We start from the raw sequence: 20,713 nt of genomic DNA on the forward strand, positions 1-20,713 counted from the left end.
GGCAGAGATGCGTTATGGTGCTTAAGGACTCTCTACAAGCGGCCAGGGGCACCTGATGACCAACCCCGGGCTCGAGGGTGTGGGGCCAGCTTCCGGCCTGCCGAGCCCACAAGCTGGGCACGGGGGTCCGTCCCAGTGCACACTGCAGCCTGCGCTGGTTGAGCTCATCCACCTAGAGGGGTAGGTGCTGGATCTGGGGTGTCTGTGAGGAGGGAGCAAGGCAGAAGGAAGGAGCTTGGCTCTCTGTGGGCCCACGTCTGTGGGCCTCCTCTGAAAGGCTCTAAGATAGGCTCTTTCAAACTGAGGGTTGCAACCCATTTTGGCAAATTGCAACCAGCATTAAAAAACAAACAAACAGGGGCGCCTGGGTGGCGCAGTCGGTTAAGCGTCCGACTTCAGCCAGGTCACGATCTCGCGGTCCGTGAGTTCGAGCCCCGCGTCAGGCTCTGGGCTGATGGCTCGGAGCCTGGAGCCTGTTTCCGATTCTGTGTCTCCCTCTCTCTCTGCCCCTCCCCCGTTCATGCTCTGTCTCTCTCTGTCCCAAAAATAAATAAACGTTGAAAAAAAAAAATTAAAAAAACAAACAAACAAACAAACAAAAAAACAACAAAAGACAAAGGCTAGAAAATCTGCGGCACAGGGCTCCCGTAAAACAGAAGTTTCCGCTACTGGCAACAAAGGTGTGCTGGTGACAGAACGCATACGATGTGGCCGCAGGAGTAAGTTCAAAAGGCACTACCCTAAAACGGGACTCCAGGTGGCCCAGGGGCACACCGAGTGCTATTCTGGGGTCTGGGCCAGGAGGCTGGCTAAGGGCTCCTCTGCCAGCTGGGGGCGTCTCTGGAGAAAGGCTTCCCCTGGGGACCCCCAGGGCTGCTGGGAAAACTGGCTGGTGCTGGAGACCAGCATGTCCTGCCCAGTGCCCCGCTGTGCCCGGTCCTCGGTCCTGCAAGGGGTGGCGCCTCAGGCTAAGGCACCAGGGCACCTCATGCCTTCTAACGTGTGGCACTGAGCACCTGCTGCTTTTGAAATGTGGCGGGGAGGACCGGCAAACGAAACTTGGAGGAGTTTCCCAGACTTGGAAAAACAAAGACACCCCCTAAACCCTAAGCCCCTAGCAGGTCGGAAGCATCCGCCCCAGATGCCCGCCAGGGAGCCCACCTACCAGCCTTGAAGCTCAGCTCGTCATGCTCCTGCCCTTCATAGTCGTAGAGGGCCCGGACCCGCACTTCTGTCCCCGAGGTGGCGTCCTCGTCAAATGGGTTTGAGTCCCCGTTGGCGTCCGTGGACGAGAACGGGTTGTTGGACTCGTCATCTGACCAGTCAGTGGGGTAGCTCTGGGTCTTCTCGTAGCTGCTCACGCTGCAAGAAAGGAAGGGTTGACCCGGCGCCCCGAGCACGGGGCCGGCGGAGGCGCGAGGCCCTGCCTGGAGCCTCACCCCTGCCAGGGGAGGCCGCGGAGCCCTGGGGCCGGGCAGGGGGCTCCTTCGGCAGGAGAGGAGCCCCTCGGCACACCTCTCTCCCTGTGGTGGTGGCGCGAGGGCCTCGACGAGGGTTAGCAGAGTACAGAAAAGAAGCAAGCACGGATTATTAACGGGTGCCCCCCCGCCCAGCGAAAGAGGAGCCAGAGGCTGTCCACACCGGCAGCCGGGCACCTCCTGCAGGCCTCGTGCATTGCTCTGAGTGCCAAGGGGGCAGGAGCCTGGACAGAGAGAGACGAGAGACAGAGAGCGAGCAAGGTGGAAACTGGAGGGAAATGTCTGTTCACCAACTTTTTGGCCTTAACGTCCTCCTTCTCACTGACGGTGCTCCCCGTGTCGTCCTCGTCCTCGAAAGGGTTGTAGTTGGACAGTGACTGTGCTGACCGTGTGGGGTTGCTCGGGACACTAAGGTCACTACAGGGAGAGAGACAGCTTTCAGGGGACCCCAGCTCGGCACCCCGCCCGGGGCCTGCATGCTCCCAGCTGCAGGATCACAGGGCCAGGGTCTGAAAGGACACATCGGCCACCCCCGCCCCGGACAGGAGGATATGTTGTTTGAGTGGGAACATGGTCTTAGCAAAAACACTTAGTGATATTCTGGTGGCTAAACACACTTACGGCGTCTAAGAGAGAACGACACTGCCATTTCCCCTCCTTGCCTCTGGACACTGGCTATCCTGAACAGGAGCCCTGGGGTCGGGACAGGCTGCCGCTGGAGCACAAGTCATGTCTGGGCTTTCGGCTGCTCCCCACCGCCCCCCAACCTGGCCCCTGTTCCCGATGCTGTGAGCTGGCGGGCCAGCCTGGGAGGCTCAGAGCCCTGCTGCAGAGAGCAGGAGGGAGGCCCCTGGCCCTCGCCAGACCCCACAGCACAGCACTCTCCTCCTTCTGACTACAAAGGGTCCGGTGGCCTCCTCCCCACTTCTGGGGTTAGAGCTTCCAAAATTGGCACCAAAGCCTACTGAAGCCCTTTCCAAGAAGAAAGAAGGAGCCCTTTCGTGCTCCACAGAGAGAACATACATCTGCACAACTGTATCAGCCGCCTACTGGGTGCCAGGCCCAGAGGGGACAGACTGGAGAGAAATCTGACCCAAGCCGGGCCCGGGGGCCAACAGCCAGGACGCAGTGACTGTGGGCACAAGGCGCAGAACAGGATGGCCAAGAAACGAGACAGGCCCCTAAGAGCCCCGGCACCTGACTGTGGAATTAAGCTGCAGGGTGGGGCCTGTGGGGCCAGCACCGCCTCCTGCCGCCAAGTGGGGGACTGTGTGCGGTCGGCACCCACAGCGCTGGATGGATGGCCCAGACAGAGTGGGGGGGGGGGGGCAGGGCACAAATGCCACCAGTGACCCCAGGTGGCCAGCCACTGCCTCAGTGGCCTGGCGAGGGGCACCGGACCCAAGCCTGGGCTGTATGTCTGAGGCCAGCAGGCCCTCCTCCCTCCCTGGCACCTTTCTCTTTCCGTAGGAGGCTGGTGCTGGGCGGCCCCGGCTGCCTAGACCCTCCCACGCTCTCCTCCCGGACCCCTGGGGTGGTGTCTCACCCTCCACACCCCTGCGCCAGTCACACAGGTGCTGGCCTGATCCCTGGGACAGCTCGTACTGCTCTGGCCACTTCACCAAGTTCACCTGTCCAGACGGAGGCACAGCCATCTGAATGGTGACCCATCACGTCTGCCCAGGAAGCCCGGGTAGGAGCTTCAGTGCCCGGGGATGCAGAAAGGGCTCCGGAACCTTCACGGACCCTCCCAGGAGGCACAACCGTGAGGTCTATCATTACCGTTGTGGCAGGGAAGCCTCTGGGTGCGGAGCCTGTGCGGCAGGAGTGGCCTCTGGGAGGGGCAGCTCTGCAGAGGACAGCAACACCTGCCCGCCGGGACGCGGAGGCCCGGGGACAGGCCTCGTCCAGCACACGCTTTCCCAGAGGTTCCAATGACCTCAGCATCACCTCTTCTATCCAAACTAGGTTTCAGCAAACAGTGACGTGGGAAATAAAATAACCAACGCTCTCACCAAAGAGGTGACACGTGGGGGCCTGGGTGGCTCAGTCGGTTAAGCGTCCGACATCGTCTTGGGTCATGCTCGCGCTCCGTGGGTTCAAGCCCCACGTCAGGCTCTGTGCTGACAGCCTGGAGCCTGGAGTCTGCTTCAGGTTATTTGTCTCCCTCTCTCTCTGCCCCTCCCCCACTCACATTCTGTCTCTCTCGCTCTCAAAAAAAAAAAAGGGGGGGGGGTTGGGACACGTGACAATGCTGTCCTGTGCTGCCCCCCACTCCCAAATCAGGTCCCTGCACAGGGTACAGGGAAGCAACCCGGCCAGGATGCCCGGTCCCACCGGAGGGAGCCACGACAGCGACCTCCACCTGCCCGTGTGCCAGTGGAGATCCACAACGACCAGCCCCTGACATCAGCTCCCGCCCTCACTTGGGGCCAGAAGCATGTCTGTGGCAAAGGCTCCCTTCTCCGGGTCCTTCCACAGCTCTGGCACCAGGTGAGCTGATGATCCTTCCCAGGGATGCCCTTGGGCCACTACCCAGCAGAGCTCGGATGCCCTGGAAGCATCTGGAAAGACGTGTGTGTGGGGCTCCCTGCAAGGCTTCACTGGGGAGTGTCCGGCCCACGCAGAGGACCCAGGGGACCTATCCCAGGGGACGGAGGCTGCCCCAGTGCCCACCTGCTGGGCTTGCTCTGCAGAGCCTGATCGCCTGTCTGGTTGATGCCCGTCAGGGTGACCCCGTCAGTAGCCTTCTTCTTCTCTCTCCGGCTGAGAGTTCGATTCAGGTCTGCGGACCACTCCTGGGCAGCGCACCGAGGGAGAGAGACAGGGAAGTTCATTAGTTTGAGGCCACGTCAGTCTAACACACCGGCCAGCCAGCCAGCGGCCCGCCCTGCCTGCTTAGTGACACGTAGCCTCGCTGCCTCGATTTTGCCTTGTTTTCCAGCCGACCTCAGGTTCCTGGCACCTTCCTACTCCCCCCTCCTCACTGCTAAAGGTGGGGACTTGGGCCTGTGGTGGCCTGGTCTCGGGAGGAGAGTCTGGCCAGCCAGCACGCAGGTGTCCAGGGAGCCTCCCCATCCGGCCCCTGCCCACGTGGCACTAAGCCTCCGGCCACCTCAAGCCACCAGGGGTCGCCAGAGGCCTCGCCAGTTTCCTTGAGCCTTCCAAATTAGCTCTTTCAGCAAAGATCCTTCCCATTTATTCCCTAAAGTGTTTCTGGCTCCCAGGGGAACAGGAGGGCTGGCTACAGGACTCTGAGCAAGCCTGCAATGTGGGGACCGCACCACGGGGTGCAAACGCACAGGGCCTGGATGTCACATCACCAAAGGGGCAGATAAGCCGGCTCGACCTCGCAGGTCTCCGGGAGTGGCTCCCTCGCTGGTAGCACGTGCTGCGGGGCTAACCGAGCAAAGAGTCGACTCCCCAAAGGTTCCCTAGTTTCCCAGCACGTAAACAGCTTTTATCAACTGCACTGAGGGACGCTGGAAGCGGGGGAAAAGGAAGAAGGGCCGTCCCTAACACGTGTCCCTAACACAATCCTGCAGAAAGGCAGGTAACCCCACCCGTTACCAAACCACCTCCACTGAACTCACCCTTGGTGTGATCGAGGCCACAGCGTGGCCCACATGTACCTGTAGGGCCTCCAGGTTAGAAGGCATCTTAGAAACACCAAGTCTAACCTGCCAACTTGTCAGACGAGGAAACTGAGGCCCAGACAGAAAACGCGACCTTGGCCACACAGAGTTGGTGGCAGACTTGGGCCTGACTCCAGATCCTGGTCACCTATTTGTTGATAATTATCTTCTCAACCAAAATCAGCTGACTCAGAGAGACCCGTCCCGACCGGGTGGGCTCCCCAGGGCCCACGTAATCGACACCAGGCCGGCTGGGGAAGGAGGGCCGGCCGTTCACGAGGACAATGACCAGCACGGGCAGAACTGCTGCCTCAGCTCCTCTGCCGGCACTAGGCTGTGGAGCCCACACGCAGCCCACGCGGGCTGGACACACACGGCACAAGGTTTGGAATTCAAGACATTAGCCAAAGAACAGAAACTTACTTCATCCTGCGGCATGGAAAATAAAAACAAATAATTTCATTAGACCCTGTAATTTCATGACCCTGGAAGAACCGTTAAGCACGTGCCACATGGGGTGCTGCTTCCCGGCCTGCAGGATCCACAGACAGAAGGGCCACGGTGCGCTCCGGCCGGGACACCCACCCCAGTGGGACGGCCTGTCAAGTCTTCCTTCCCCGACCATTCCGTTCCCTAAGGGACTGGCGGGAGGGGACCTCCTGAGCCAGCTCCCGAGAGCAGCACGCGCCCCCTGCGGGGGGAAATCCCGGCTCTGTCCACAGGACACAGGTCAACTCGGTTCCTCCCCATGCACCGCCACTGGGGGGGGGGGGAGGGAGGGCAGGGAGGCTACGTGCTTTCTCCTGTAGGTCCGCTTCCACCCTGGAGGGCCCTGGGGCTCTGCTTTGTGCGGGTGCCTCAGAGGAAGGGGCCCAGTCTGCTCTCGGCCTCCTGCTGGGAGAGCTCCTGCAGACAGTGCGGGGGGCCCGCCCAGCTTTCTTCAGAAGCTCCAGAAGATGGAGGCACACGTATGAGGCCTGACACAACGGCCAGCACGGACCAGGTCACGACCCCCAGCTGCCCGAGGAGATGGGCGCCCGTGGTCCTCCCCATTTGATCCGTGGGAACAAATGACTCGCTCGGCGTCCCACAGCTGGTAAGTGGTGAGGCCAGACCTGAGCGTAGCCTGTACCCTGGCAGCTCTGGAGGCAGGGGAGGCCCCTCGGCCCTCGCGCGAGGCGTCCTTCCCAGAAAGCAGCACCCGCGGGCCCGCAAAGCCTTTCCCGGCCCCTGTTTCATCATAAGGCGCGGAGAATCCCTTCCCTCAGAGAAGGAGGGTGGCAGGACTCATGTGGGGCCCGATGGGGCCTGGCGACCGAGTCCTGTGTCTGGAAGAGACCCGAGGGCCTCAGGGCCTCCCGTTTTACATGTAAAGATACTGGAAGGCTCGGACCCAGGAAATCAGGAAAAGAGGAAAGTTAACCCTGAACCAAAATTGGCTGAATTTCCCGTCTGAAACAAGGCAAAGTGCCTCGTGTGAGGGGGAAGAAGAGCCCACTCTCCACCCCGTCCTGGACCGGAGGCCTGCCAAGCCCAGCTGCACGGTGGCTGCTCCCTTCTCAGCCGTCTGGCAGGGTGGGGCGGGGAACTGGGGCCCCCGCGTGACCTGTGGGTCCTGGCACTCACCACCAAGAAGAGAATGCCAGTGGTCACCGAGTGACCGTCCGAATTCTTAATGAGAAGGGTCTTTACTGAGATTCAGAAGGCCCTTCAGTAGTGCCCTGGGGACTCTGAACATGAAGCTGGTTTCTAGAATAGCCATGCTTAAAGGCTGCCCCACAAACAGGGCAAAGGCCAGCACAGAGTTGAATGAGAAAGTCAGCACGTGTCTCAACCTCACGGGCCCAGGCCCCTGCCGGACCAGCGGGGTCACGGGCACAGCCTCCTCTTACCTCAAACTGTGGCCAGTTCATGGACATGCCTGGCCCGTGGTTGGCTCTGAACCACCTCAGGTCCTCCACTGCGTCAGCGGCTTTGATGCTCTGTTCCAGGTCGCGGTAAATGTTCTTGTAGCTAAATCAGAAAGAGGAGACAGGACCGTCTTGGAAGGCAGGGAAGGCTACCGTTCATCCCAGCCAAGAGCCGGGCCACAGCAGGCACGTGGTCTCCAGCCACACTAGAATCAGCTTCACAGTATGGACCAGGAGGTGCTGCCTGGGTCGGCGGGATGGTCCCCTGGCCTCCGCGTGCACAGGAGACAAACAACGATCACGGTGCACGAGCCACACCTTTGGCTTCCCACAAATTGGCTTTTCGTCGTTGTTATTTTTTATTTTTTGGCGGGGAGGGGCAGAGAGAGAGAGGGGGGCACAGGGGGTCCGGAGTGGGCTCTGCACTGACAGCACGGAGCCCCACGCGGGGCTCGAACTCACGAAGCGTGGGATCGTGACCTGAGCCGAAGTCAGATGCTCAACCGAGCCACCCGGGGGACCCTTCCCACAAACTGGCTTTTAAACCAAACGGGCCGGGGCCTGGCAGCAGACTCACGGCCCGCTGAGAGCACCCTCTGCCCTAGAGCCTCAGAAGGAGCACGGCCCCGCGACACCTTCCCTTCAGACGTCCCACCTCCCAACCGTGAAAGAGTAAGTTTCTGCTGTCCTAAGCCACGGGTTTTTGGTATTCTGTCATGACAGCCCCCGGGGGCCACTCGCCATCTACTCCCCAGGGAGGCGAGCCCCCCCCCCCCCCCCCCCAACCCCCCAGCCAGCGGTGCAGCTCCTGGCAAGTCACGCTCCACAGCCGGCCTCCGTTTTCTCGCCAGTGAGATGGGAAATAGTGCCTCCCACTGTACCGACTCTCCTAAGGATTAATGAATGCCGGCAAGGTAGCCCCGCGAGGACTGTTTCTATTGTGTCACACAGGAGACAAAGAGAACGTAATTTCCTGCGAACGACGAGCCTTAACTTGCGAGTCCTTTCTGAACGGCTCTGCCAAATGGATGGCTGAAGTCCACGTCCACAGTTAGCCTGGACCTCTGTCCCAAAGGAGGCATCGCGGGACCAAGGACAAGGCGAGTGTGGAAGAAACACCGCGGCGTCCACGTCATGGTTCAGAGCTGAGTCTCTGAGGGCCCGTGCCGTCCAAGGGCCACTGAGAAGTCAAGGGCTGAGCAGGCAGCCAGCTGCTCTGGATGGAAGGGCCTCGCGAAGGGCTTCGAGGCAAGGTGGTCCTGAGGGTGGGGCACCCCAGCCCGGGAAGCACGGGGAAATGCTCCTGGCTTGATTTCAGATACGCCGCTGTGGTCGGTCCAAGCCGCGGCCCTCCCTTCCTACCCGGGCCCAGAGCGCGTTCGTGGAGCTGGCGGTGCGTGGCCCGAGGCCCCCCGGCTCAGGCCAGCCGTGGGCCATCAGCTGCCACAGGCAGGGGGAGGGGAGGGGAGTAGACCACACGGGCCGACCCCGTGGCACAAGACCCTCCCCGGACAGGAGAACTCAGCGGGGAGGAGGTCTTGGGACACACACGGCCACCCCCAGCCCTGGTCTGGAGAGCAGTTACTGAGCTGTACGCAAAAGCCACTTTCCACTGACCACATGGTGACGTGCTCCCTCTCTAAACGGGAACTCACCTGGCCACGTTCGACAAGTCTAGGTGCTTCTGAACTTCCAGCAGGACTTCCCGGAAGAAGCGCAGGCGCTTTTCCTCAAACTGCTGGCACTGCTCGAACACCTGCTCCATGTTCTCCATGTACTGGGGGGTGCCCTGGTCGAGCTCCTTCAGCGACTTCTCATACTTCTCTTTGGTCTACAAGAAAAGCCGGCACCACGGGACGAAGGTTCATCTCCGCTCACCCCGGCTCCCTCTGGCACAGAGAAAGCCAGCCGGGCTCTGCGCCACCCTGTTCCTCACCCGCCTTTGTCCCTTTCCGCCACTTCTGGCGTCATCGGCATCTAGACTCGTCAGGTGACAATATTCGGGCAGACGCTTTGAGGGGACTTCATAGGGAGTGAGCAGGGTGAGGAGCTGGGACCCAGCGTCCAAGGATCGACTTCCTCAACGCCCCTCAGGTCCCAGCCCACGGGACTCCCGCTCCACCCCTGATCCCAAAGGGGACACCCACCCGAGCTGGGCGGGGAAAACACTGGGCAAGACGCCCTTCCCACCCCCACGTGGCCAGGCCCCCAGGCTCATCGCCCAGGCCTCTACAGATTCCAAAGCACAAAGAGCACAAGCTCTGGAGTCTCACAGACTCCACTTTCAAATTCAAGTTCAAGTCCAAGCCCCCCCACTTCTGAACTGCAAACCACACTCTTGGCATCTGCTGGGCCTCTCAGCTAGAACCAGCCCAGACAGGTAGATGCTGGGGAAGGGGTGTTCACTCTGGAGCCCAGGGCGCGTGGTCTCGAGCACCAACCACTGCCACGCTGACTCCCACCCACGTCATCTACCCGTGTCCTCTCTCCCCGGGGAAGGGCTGCCAGGTCACCCACGCGCCTCAGACCTTGCCCACGACAGCGGTGACTCAGAAGTTATGTCAGAGGCAAGATCACGGGGTTGAGTGCCAGACAGACATGGGGGCGGGTCCTGGCACCCCATTTTCTGACAGCCCCACTTTCCTTCGCAGAACATGAGGTACAGGCAAACCTTGTCTTATCGTGTTCCACGGGTATTCCATTTTTTCACAAACTGAAGGTTTGTGGCCACCCTGCGTGGACCAAGTCTATCGGTGCCACTTCCCCAGCAGCATTCGCTCACTTCAGGTCTCTCGTCACATTTGGGTGACTCTCGTAATACTTCAAACTTTTCCGCTATTATTACTATTATTATGACATTTGTCATGGTGATCTGTGACTATCTGTGACTAATGATGACCACGTGAAACCTCAGTTGATGGTTAGAACTTTTTAGCAATAAAATATTTAATTAAGGTATGTACGTCGTTTTTAGACGTAATGCCATTGCACACTTTGTAAATTACACTATAGTATAAACGTATCTTTTATATGCACTGAGAAACCAAGAAAGTCATTTGACTTGCTTTACTGTGACACTCCCTTCGTTGTGGCGGGTCCAGAACCAAAACCCCAGGGCCTGCACTTCTACTTCGACATTCTGGTATTTAAATGAGGTAACACAAGATGGGCACCAAGTTGCACAAAGCAGGAATTCAAAAAAGTTCTGGGCCCCTTGTCCTCCAGCCCACTACACTCCCCTACACAGCTGTTCCTTCAGAGACTGTCCTGAGAAGGGATTTTACCAGAAAGGAAGTATGATAGGACCACGGTAGTATCCTGGGGCAAATGGACGGACAGCAGAGCTGGGGCGGTATTTCCGATAAGCCTTTCCAGCTGGGGCCATATTTACTGTAAACTTTTCCACTATGGAGACCCTGAGACACGAGGGTGATCACGGACAGGTGGGCTGGCCACGCAGGAACTTGGCTTTTCTGGTCCTGATGACAGTGTGGGCTTCCAAGAAAGGGCTGAGCCTCCCTGAGCCGTTACAGGCCGCCTCGCCTTGAGGATCAAGGCCATGCCTTGGAACCCCGGCTGTGGGTCCCCCGCAACCTCGGGGGCAGCTTCTCTGCCCCCGCTCGAGACCCCAAGTCTACTCACTGTCTACACTGCTTCCCTCCCAGACACGCTTCTGTGACTCAGGCCCTGGAAAACTCCCCTTTATGCCCCAGGGATCTCTCTTCTCAAAGACTTCCCCAACAGGCCCCGTCCACTCCCTGGAACAACCCCCTGCCTCCTCCCGTATCTACCGTTCCTTGTCCTGCTTCTGAGCCTCCTGGCTGGGCTTGGGTCCTCTGTGACCCCAGAGAAAGGTCATCCCTTCCAGTTTGGGCATTCCCAGCAGGAACAGAGAGCCACCAACTGCCCTGATTATTCCTCCTCCTCCTCATCGGCTGCCTGCACGTGTGAGGCCCTGTGTGGGATCACTAGCTCGGAGGCCCGAAGACCTGAAGCTCTAGTTTAAACACCCGGCGCCCAGCGGTACCATCAGGGCGACACAGAGCAACCACTTCTCTGGGATACTTCAACACAGCAGCCTCCCTGGGTACCCCGGGGCACCCGGTGGCGACAAGACGCTCCCCGGGCACGTGGCCCGTGTTCACAAACAGTCCTACCCCAGCAAAGGCCAGATAGAGAGCGCGATCACCACCACTGGGGAATCCCCAGCACAGAGCACTTAGAAAGTTCCCCGTAAACATCCATGGAGCAAAACGAGAAGCAGCCTTCGCTCTCCTGTGGACGGTGACCTTTAGCACTGAACGTGAGGAGTTCCTTTCTGATGGATACTGCGAGGTGCAGTCACTGCCTGACCGGTAAGAAATACAGAAGGGCGTGTGCAGCCAGTCAGTGTTGGTTTTTGGCAACCGCTTCAGGAAGGGGAGGTGGGGGTGAGGGTGCCCTCCTCTCTGGGCTGGCTCTCGGCCTACGAGGACCATCGTGCTTCAAGGTCACCGACCAGACCGCAGAGCCAGGAGGGAAATCTCTACAAAGCGGCCCAGTCATCCTGACAGGCGCCTTACATCTGACCTCGGACCCTGGGTCTGTTCTGCCGAAGCATCGATTTAGTGAACTCTGTTCGGAGCGGCTGTAAATAAAACAGGAAAGGTATGTGTCTTCGTACACCCACACCCCGACGTGGAAACGGCGCATCTCTCCTCTGGGCACCGTCCTGGGCACCTGGCAGAAGCGGCCCTCAGCACCCCGCCGGCCTCACGTTCCCGGAGCCCAGGTGCCCTCCCTATTCGGCGCGTAGCCCCAAGGCTCCTGACCCGATCCCGTAGCGGAGGCAGCAGCTGCTCTAAAACCCCACATTCCTGGCCCTGCCCCAGGCCCAGAACCAGGAGCGGGGAGTGGGGGCTTGTCCCCAAGAGGCTCCGGTGCTCGCTCTGAGGGATGGCTCTTCCACAGATGACATTCTGCACGACTCCGCCCCCTCGCTACGCTGACGACAGAGCAGCGAGGAGCGGAGAGAGAGGGTACGGGCCGTCCCCCGCTCACACCACCAGCTGGCACAAGGCTGAGCCTCTCCCAACGCAGTTTCCTCAGTCACACACAGAGATGCCACCACCTAAGTCCCCGGGCTCAGTGGTGCTCACCCAAGCCGGACACGGTGGAGGGTGTCCACGGAGCAGCTCAGGGCTCCTGCTTCCCCTCGGCCTCACGTCCTGTCCGGGCCGCAGGGCCTCTCCACTTCTCTGCGTCTCTCTCCCCAGATGCAGGCTGGCGTCTCCTCGCTCAGCCCTGCCGCAGAGCAGCCCCTGACGGCCCCGGCCCCCTGCACCCTCACCGCACAGCAGAGGCGGTGGCCTGGGGCCTCGCTCACGTCAGCTCTCACCTCCTGGGAACTTTCTTTTTTTTTTTTTTTTTTTTTTAACGTTTATTTATTTTTGGGACAGAGAGAGACAGAGCATGAACGGGGGAGGGGCAGAGAGAGGGAGACACAGAATCCGAAACAGGCTCCAGGCTCCGAGCCGTCAGCACAGAGCCCGACGCGGGGCTCGAACTCACGGACCGCGAGATCGTGACCTGGCTGAAGTTGGACGCTTAACCGACTGCGCCACCCAGGCGCCCCACCTCCTGGGAACTTTCAAACGACGAGAACCTGTCCAGCATTGGCACCGCGTGCCCCGGGCCTTCCGGGCAGATCACTCCGGCCTCCGCGGGCGCCCTCACGGTCACACCGCCCTCCCGTCCGCTCTCTGATCCACGGCACTGCACAGAGGGCACCCGGGATGCCACACTGCCTGTGCGCCTGCACCTCTCCAGGGCCTTCACCGCTGGGCCCTGCTCCCTCGACCCCGCCTATGGCCACAGTGCCCTGGGCCTTCCAGGCACTCCCATCCTGCCATGGGATTCCCGCCCCTCACCACCAGAGCAATCCCTGTAAGCTGTGGTCCTCCTCCACACCTGTGCCCTCCCCAGGTTCTGGAACCTTCTTTCAGTGGCTCCCTGTTAGCAGTGTCAGAAGCTCCTCACCACCTGCCTTGCAAGACCACTGGCAATTTGGACATCATAACCCCCTGTGCCAGCTCAGATGTCAGCTCCCTGCCGCTGACGTTCACGCCTCCACGTCCCGCACAAGCTGTTCCCGCCTGGCTGGCAGCAGCCCCACCGCCCTTCCCCGAGCGGAGGAATGGCCCGTTCCCCTGCCTGTCCAGCACTCGCTTCCGCCCCGGCCCTGAGCGGGGCACGGGGGGCCGCGGGAAGGGGCTCATTGCGGAACTCTCTCGAGGGCAGCACTAGGTTCCGCTGCCGTGGCACCTCCCCCCGCATCCGCTCCAGCGGCGACAAAGGCTGTGGGCCAGACAGGTGGCCAGCTGAGGCACGCGCGTTCAGCGTGGAAAAGCTGCGCCCGGTTTACCTTAAGAACATCTTGCTTGCATTTTTCTACTTTGTCTTGCAACTTCTTAAGCTGCTCGGGGTTGAGGGATGGGTCTGCTTTGCTGTTGGTTTCTCGTGACGTGGCCAACTTCTCCTCTTTGCACGCCGCGTGGTAGGCCTTCTTTGCTGCCTCCACCTGCGGGGGGAGGGAGCTCCTGAGCGCCACGTCGGGAGCACAGAGTCCTGACTAGAGGCTCCACAGACTCTGCTCGCGCCACCCAGACGAGAGGGAGGAGCAGGTGCAGAGCTCTGCGCGCCGCACGATCGCGACAGGGCATCCAGCAGACGCTGGCACGGTGCCTGCCTGGGGCCGGGCGCCCTCCTGGGCACCGGGGGTGCGGCACCCAAGGCACCGGGCTGTCACGGAGCTCTCCGTCCAGCCAGAGAGGCGACTACAAGAGACGGCTGAAGAACAGAGTCAGAGGGTAATGAGTGCCAAGGAGGAGAGAAGAGCGGGGAGGGGACGCCGCGCTGAGCTGCATTCGGAGGCTGGGGAGAGCCGGCCGAGAGACGCCACGGAGCAGGAATGGGAAGGAGGTGTGGCTGTCTGCGGGAAGAACAGGCCAGGCGGCTGGAAGAGCAAATACAAAGTTCCAGGGCTAACGTGAGGGGCTGGTGTTGGGAGGCAGAGTCACAGGACACGTGTTCCACGGCTCTCTCACGTATATACACGCACGCACACAGGCGCATATACGTGCACATGTCTGTATAGTTTTTTTTTAAGTTTTTTTAAAGTTTTCATATTTTTAAAAAGTTTTTAAATGTTTATTTTTGAGAGAGAGACAGAGTGCAACTGGGGAATGGGCAGAGAGAGGGAGACACGGAATCCGAAGCGGGCTCCAGGCTCCGAGCTGTCAGCACAGAGCCCGACGCGGGGCTCGAACTCACGAACTGCGAGATCATGACCTGAGCCGAAGTTGGGCGCTCAACCGACTGAGCCACCTAGGCGCCCCTGGATGTGTGTATCTTTACTTCACAGACGTTTCCCTGCTTAAGCCAAAGTCACAGAGTTCATTCTAGAGAGGAAAGAGTTTTGTAACCGTGGCCTCATGAGGGCGATAATCATTACAAATGAGGCCGCGGACGAGAAGAAAGGAGAGTGGCGAAGGCCGAGACAACAGAGAAAAGGAGAGCCTGTCGTTACAACCCGAAGACAGAGGTCTGTTCTGGGCGGTTCTGGGGAGGAGGAAGGCAGTATGGCTCCTGAGAAAAGCTGGGGGACGGGCAAGGAAGGAAGCAGCACGGCCACCCAAGGAATGGGGCTGGCGAGCTGCGGGTGGTGAGGGTAGGGGTGCGTGTCTGAGAGCCTCCCGAGAGCCAAGGCTGGGCAAGGCTCAGTGGCTTCGGTTGCTACGTTTGGAAAAACCAGCATCAGTATCATCTGCAAATTTCAGAGAGAAACACATACGAAAGAAACATTTCAAATTAATCCTTTCTACTAGCCCAAAGGGACTCCGGTGTCTTGAACTGGAGTAAATCTTAGCCAGCACGGGCCTCCGAGGGGTGGCCCGTCTCTACCGCTGCCCAGAGCAGTCAGAGGGGGAGCAGCACCGGGCCAGGCAGGGAGCTGCCTGCAGGAGGCATGCACCTCTTTTAGCTTCTTGGCCCAGGGCTTCTGCGCCTTCCGAAAGCCGTCCTCCGCCTCTTTGGTCTCCTTGAAGCCTCCCATCATCTGCTTGTGAAAGGCTTCCTTCTGCCAGTTCTTGATCTTCTCGAAGTCCTCGTTCATCAGTGAGGCCTTCACCTCCAGGTGCAGCTCGCTCACTCTCTCCGCCTCGGCCATGACCGCCGTCCAGGCCTTCTCCACCGTCCCGTACTGGGGCCCTGGCACAGGAGAGAAGCTGCTGGTTACTCGTCCGCGGCTCCCAGAGGGGCCCTGCCGTGGGGATTTGCTCTGTTAACCTGTCTCTGCTGTGAGGACCGGATTCTAGGCCCAGCAGCCTGGCTGCTGGGCCGAGAGGTTTCCTTTGGGTTCTTTCAGATCTTTTTCTCTCAGTGGCTGTTCCTTTTTCAGCCTGGGATGAAGAAAGAATAAGGAAGCGAAGCTGGATGGACTCAGCCATTCTTTTGTTAGGGAAATCAGGGGATTACCCACATTTCCTTTTTTTAGAGTCACTAAGCTCTTTAAAAACTCGAATTTCTGCATCTTGGAAGTTTTTCTTTTTCCTAATTAATATTTTTTAAATGTTTATTCATTTATTAGGGTGGGGGGGGTGGGGAGAGGCAAAGAGAAAGAGAGAGAACATCCCAAGCAGGCTCAGCACTGTCAGCATAGAGGCTGACATGGGGCTCGAATTCATGAACCAGGAGATCGTGACCTGAGCTGAAATCAGGAGTCAGACACTTAACCAACTGAGCCACCCAGGCGCCCTAGCATCTAGAAAGTTTTAATATGCTTATGGCTGGCTGGAGAAGGAGGTGCCTCTGAAGTGAGCTGACCTCTCCCCCTTCTTGAGGCCTCTCCCTTCCACGTGGGGGGCTCTCCAGCACCTCTCTCATTCACTCCCAGGAGGAGCCTGGTTCAGAGCAGGAACTTGAGAGCTGCTCGTCAAACAGAGGACTGTCTCCTCAGCAGAATGGAAGCCCTGTCTTGGGGAGAGGAAGGAGAGTTGGAGGCAGGAAGCTGCTCTGGCCAGATGGAAATCTCTAGACAGTGGTCCCGTCGCACGCTGCACTCAGGAAGGAAGCTCGTAATCGGCCTGTCACTCTGGTGAGGGTGTGGGGTGCTGGCCTCAGGTGAGGGAGGAAGAAGCTGTGACGGAATCTGAGGGGGACAATTGCTGTTTGAGCTGTGTACTGACACAGAGAGGCACCGGAGGGGTGGATAGCCGTGGGGGGTGTGAACTCTTCTGAACCTCGACTCCCTGTGTCTACAGAACAAGCTGCTCCCTGTCCCGCCTGGGTCTGCCACGCGGTGGTGGGATCCACGCGGTGAGGGGGGCAACGGTGCTCTGTGAGCCTCAAGTTTTGAATCAACACAAGGGACGGTGCTGGCAGCTGGACCCCAAGAGGTGGAAATAAAGTAACAAGTTACGGCTCCTCGTCACCCGTGCGTGACCACCTCACTCCCTGGCACCTGCTTGTACCAAGGCACTGTGCTAACCACCCCCACCTGACCGACGACCAGTTTCAGCAACAGGGGAGACACGGGCAGCTGGTCTAGACCGGGCCGAAGCTGCCTGGGGCCCCTCCCTCCCCCCGCCGGACCCCGAGGCCAGCGGCCTGACTTCCCCATCCTCTGAGGTGGGCTGCCACGGGAAAGGGCCTGCCCCACGGCACACCCTGAGAAAGCCCCACCGACCGGCTTCTGTCGCAGGAAACCCTGGAAGCCATCAAGCCCCCGTCTACTGCCAGGAGGTGCGTCCTGAGCACAATCCATATCTCCGGCAGCAGTCGGTTACCAAACTCCAGAATCTTCCGAGCGTTTTGCTAGGGAGGGAGCGGGGGTAGAACGCGCACCATACGACACCTCTAGTTATTCCTGTTAAAATTCCAAATTAGAAAGCCTGGCGATGTCACCACCTAGTCTTTCCTGATCTGCTACACAGCCAAGCTTACGAAGAAACAACCCTCCGTGTCGGACCCGCCGTGCAAAGCAGCCGGCTCTCTGCCATGAGAGCGCTGACTCGAGTCTGGGTCCCGAAGGCGCCGTTCCGGGTTAGGCCGGCAAGCGGAGCATGCCCTACGGCTGACCGGGGCTCCGCAGAGGGGGGCTCGGGTGCTGTCTGCAGAGAGGAGCCCCGTGCCGCAAAGAAAGGGGAAGAGAGCTCACCCCGCCCGCGCTGCTGGGTGACGGCGCCCCGCTGCCCCCCGGGGCGGCGGCCTCCCTACCCTTCTCCACGAGCTGCCTCCAGCGCCGCGCCCACTCGGTGAGCTGCTGCGCGTACGCCTTCTCGATGCGCGCCCGTTCGTGCAGGCAGTTCATGAGGTCGCTGCACAGGCGGTGGCCATCGTCGATCCGCTTCACCGTCCGCTTGTAGTTCCCGACCTAGGAGACAGAACCACACGGTGAGGCCGGGGCCCCCTCCTGGGACTGGGGCAGGCCTGACCCCCGCGGCTGCACGCGTGGCCTCCGTGCCAGCCGGGCTCATCCACTCTTCCACTCAAAAGGCACCCTGCGTTGTTAGCTGACAAGCTCCCCATTTTTATTACTGGCAGGAACATTGAAAAAAAAAAAATTCAGAGCTCAAAAACCACGTGGCCAGCGTCCACGCTCTGACACCACGGGCCAGGGAGGGGGACAGACCAGCACAGGCAGGGCTGTGGTGGAGGGAATGGCGAGCTGAAGGTGCCCAGAAGGGCATCTCGTGTAGACCAAGGGGTCAGGGACAGCTCCTGGAGCAAGTGATGTCTGACTAGAGAGATAAAAATAATAATAATAATAATAATAATAATAATAATTTAGTGGCTCGGATCTAAATGATTCTATAATTGATATTACAGAACTGGCTAAAGACCTTTGGAAAATCACTGGTATAAACAGGTTTCAGGCACCTCCCACTTTAACATCATCCCATGCTGGATTATTATCACTTCCCGATTAGAGCCCTCAACACTCTCCCACCTTCTGAGCACCTACTATGTGCCAGGCAACACAGCAGGTGTTTTGCACCTGCAAATACTGCCCTGCCATGGCAAGTAGGAAGAAGATGAGAAAACCAGGGTTTAGGGGATGACCTAGGTCACTAAGATCGGGGGCAGCAGCTGAAGGCAGCATCTCAAACGGCTCCGGGTGGGACCGTCTCCGTGGCAAAGCTCAGGCTCCTCTCTGCTTTGACCAGTGTTAAGGTGAGTTTGGACTACATTCTCTCACATATGAAAAGAGAGACTAGCTCGTTTAAATTATCAAATATAGGGGCGCCTGGATGGCTCAGTCGGTTAAGCATCTGACTTCGGCTCAGGTCATGATCCTGCGGTTCGTGAGTTCGAGCCCGGCATCTGTCTCTGTGCTGACAGCTCAGGGCCTGGAGCCTGCTTCGGATTCTGTCTCTGTCTCTCTCTCTCTCTGCCCCTCCCCTACTCTCTCTCTCTCAAAAATAAACATTAAAAATTTTTAAAATAAACTATCAAATATAACAGAATTAAGAAATATTAGTGGCTGCACTGGAGTGAGGATCAAAGCATTCACCAGACCTCACCTAGAAGGGCAGCGCGGACACTGGGGCGCTGGAGGAAATGTGGCAGAAAAACGATCATGCCATTCCAACCCTTCCTTCCCACTCGCTTCCAAAATCTTCACCAACTTTTACCAACTTTACCATTTCTGAAGGTCTCTCTGCTGGCTGATCCCTCTCCTATTTCACCCCTGTTTAGACTCAGTCTGGAAGCTCCTGCAGAACAGAGGACTAGGTCCCACTCCTACACAAAAGGGGACAGTCCTTGCTCTCCCGGGCAGGCTGCGGAGACCGACAACGGCACAGCCTGTTGAACTCCGGTTTACGAAGAGTTCACACTAGAGTTTCTCCTGCCCTGAGCTGAACTAACCGAGGGGAGGGGGGCGGTGGTGAAGTCCTTGAAGAGGGACAGAACACGGGGGCCCCCGGAAGGGCATGGGCAACAGGGGAGGAGCTCTGGCCCCTCAGGAAGGGCTGTCACTGAGGCCAGAGAGGACCCCGCTCCCATGGGGACCAGCAAGGAGCCCCGGAGGCCAGGCGGCCAGGGCAGCCTTCTCCACCAGACGCTGAAGTGCACGCACAGCTCTGGGAGAGCGCGGCCAGGTGGTTGCTCCTGACCAAGACGGGCAGCTTTCAACTGTATCCTCAGCAGGCCCTGTCATTAGCGAGGCAAAAAGCAAGCTGGAAGTGACACAACCAGCTGGAAGTGACACCGAGTGCTCACTTCCCTTTAAAATAGGGCCCTGCTGTCATTTTGAAATCTACAGCAGGATGGAAAAATAAATAAATAAATAAATAAATAAATAAATAGCCAACAAAACACAACTCTGTGTCGCTGAGCTGGCGGCCACAAGGGCTAAGATCATCGCAGCTCGATTCAGGCTCGACAGGCGACGTGAGACCGTGACGCGGAGCTGGCTTTCACCTGTCACCAACAATATCCAAACTGGTAATCAAGATCACAGCGTGTTGGCTCTCCAGAAACCCACCCACCTCTCTGCTTTTCAAAAGCCTCGTAAAAAAATTTTAGGGAACAGAAGAGGGTATCTGTTAAGAAGGCACACGCTGGTCCAAGCCAGGTCCTGAGCAGTACCTCAGGCGCTGTTCATACTTAAGGACAACTCTTGAAATCTGAAATCGCATTCCCAGCTGCAGCAAGGAATGCAGGCAGGACGTTTCCAGAATCATGTGTTTTGGGTTTAAATGTTGGCCGCTGTGACCACTGCTGAGGCCAAGGGGAGAAGGGAGTGGTCATGACAACAGGCACTGAGATGCTCTAGGAACGTCTGCCCTACTGGGCTTTCCTCCATTAAAAGGCTACATATGGGCTCGAGACGCCTATCCCTTTAGTCTACACCCAGGGACGTTCACCAGGAAGTACTATTAACATCTGCACAAACTGCCCAGTGACAGAGCACATCGATGTGGCCTTCCCGCTCCCCTGAGCAAGGTCCTGGCGGTCAGGGTGCTGACAGCTGTTTCTCTAGACTGAAATATAATCTACGTACAATAAAATTCACCCTTCACAGGGATACAGTTAGACGAGTTCAGATGCATGTAAGCCGTGTATACCAACACCGTATCAAGGTACAGAAACTTCCATCTCCCTGCCTTGTCCCTCGTGCCCTCCTGCAGTCAGCCTCTGCCCCACACAGCCCCGGCAGCCACTGATCTGACTGGCGTCCCTTGTGGGGGCAAAGGTCAGGCCGCCCCAAGCCAGGCCACTGTGGCATGAAGATTATTTTGAGTTAAAAAGCAAACCCCAACAGATTCAGGAAAAGCTCTTTACCTCCCCCACCCCCGACCCCCCACTGACTAAAAAGGATCTGGATTGAGGACCTGCTCCAGGAAGAAAGCTATCGTATGCCACAGATAACGTTATTCTGTGAGCTAGGCGTGGTGGACAGAGCAGGGCCCAGGAAGGCCTGTCTGATCAAAGTTCTCTCTGTCCCATTGTTTCCTGGTGGCTCGGCAAACATTTGTCCACCAAACACTGACTCTTTTTCATTTACCTGTGAATTACATTCCTTCCCTTTGAAGCCCCAGACCCCTACCCCTTCTCCTTCGTTCAGGATGACAGACACACCTCGCTTTGCCTGTCTTCGGAATATGCCACGTCTGTGTGGATTCCCCAAGTGTACAAATTAAATTTT

The 20,713-nt window shown here is 58.6% G+C and overlaps 1 protein-coding gene across 5 annotated transcripts in view; it reads right to left on the minus strand.

The window, feature by feature from the left end:
• PACSIN2 (protein kinase C and casein kinase substrate in neurons 2) overlaps nucleotides 1–20,713 on the minus strand; it is a 135,260-nt gene that overhangs the window by 3,677 nt on the left and 110,870 nt on the right. For 2 of the 5 annotated variants that reach the window (XM_030320844.1, XM_030320845.1), the window contains exons 3-11: nucleotides 17,278–17,434; nucleotides 15,035–15,270; nucleotides 13,427–13,582; nucleotides 8,679–8,854; nucleotides 7,006–7,126; nucleotides 5,537–5,542; nucleotides 4,155–4,276; nucleotides 1,773–1,895; nucleotides 1,166–1,362 (exon numbers count right to left, since the gene is read on the minus strand). In XM_030320844.1, coding sequence (XP_030176704.1) covers nucleotides 1,166–1,362; nucleotides 1,773–1,895; nucleotides 4,155–4,276; nucleotides 5,537–5,542; nucleotides 7,006–7,126; nucleotides 8,679–8,854; nucleotides 13,427–13,582; nucleotides 15,035–15,270; nucleotides 17,278–17,434 — 1,294 coding nt within the window. The remainder of the gene's footprint in view (nucleotides 1–1,165; nucleotides 1,363–1,772; nucleotides 1,896–4,154; nucleotides 4,277–5,536; nucleotides 5,543–7,005; nucleotides 7,127–8,678; nucleotides 8,855–13,426; nucleotides 13,583–15,034; nucleotides 15,271–17,277; nucleotides 17,435–20,713) is intronic. The other 3 variants (XM_030320847.1, XM_030320846.1, XM_030320848.1) reach the window with 3 other exon arrangements.

This window comes from Lynx canadensis, chromosome B4, assembly GCF_007474595.2.
Source record: "Lynx canadensis isolate LIC74 chromosome B4, mLynCan4.pri.v2, whole genome shotgun sequence".
Classification (NCBI taxonomy): Eukaryota; Metazoa; Chordata; class Mammalia; order Carnivora; family Felidae; genus Lynx; species Lynx canadensis.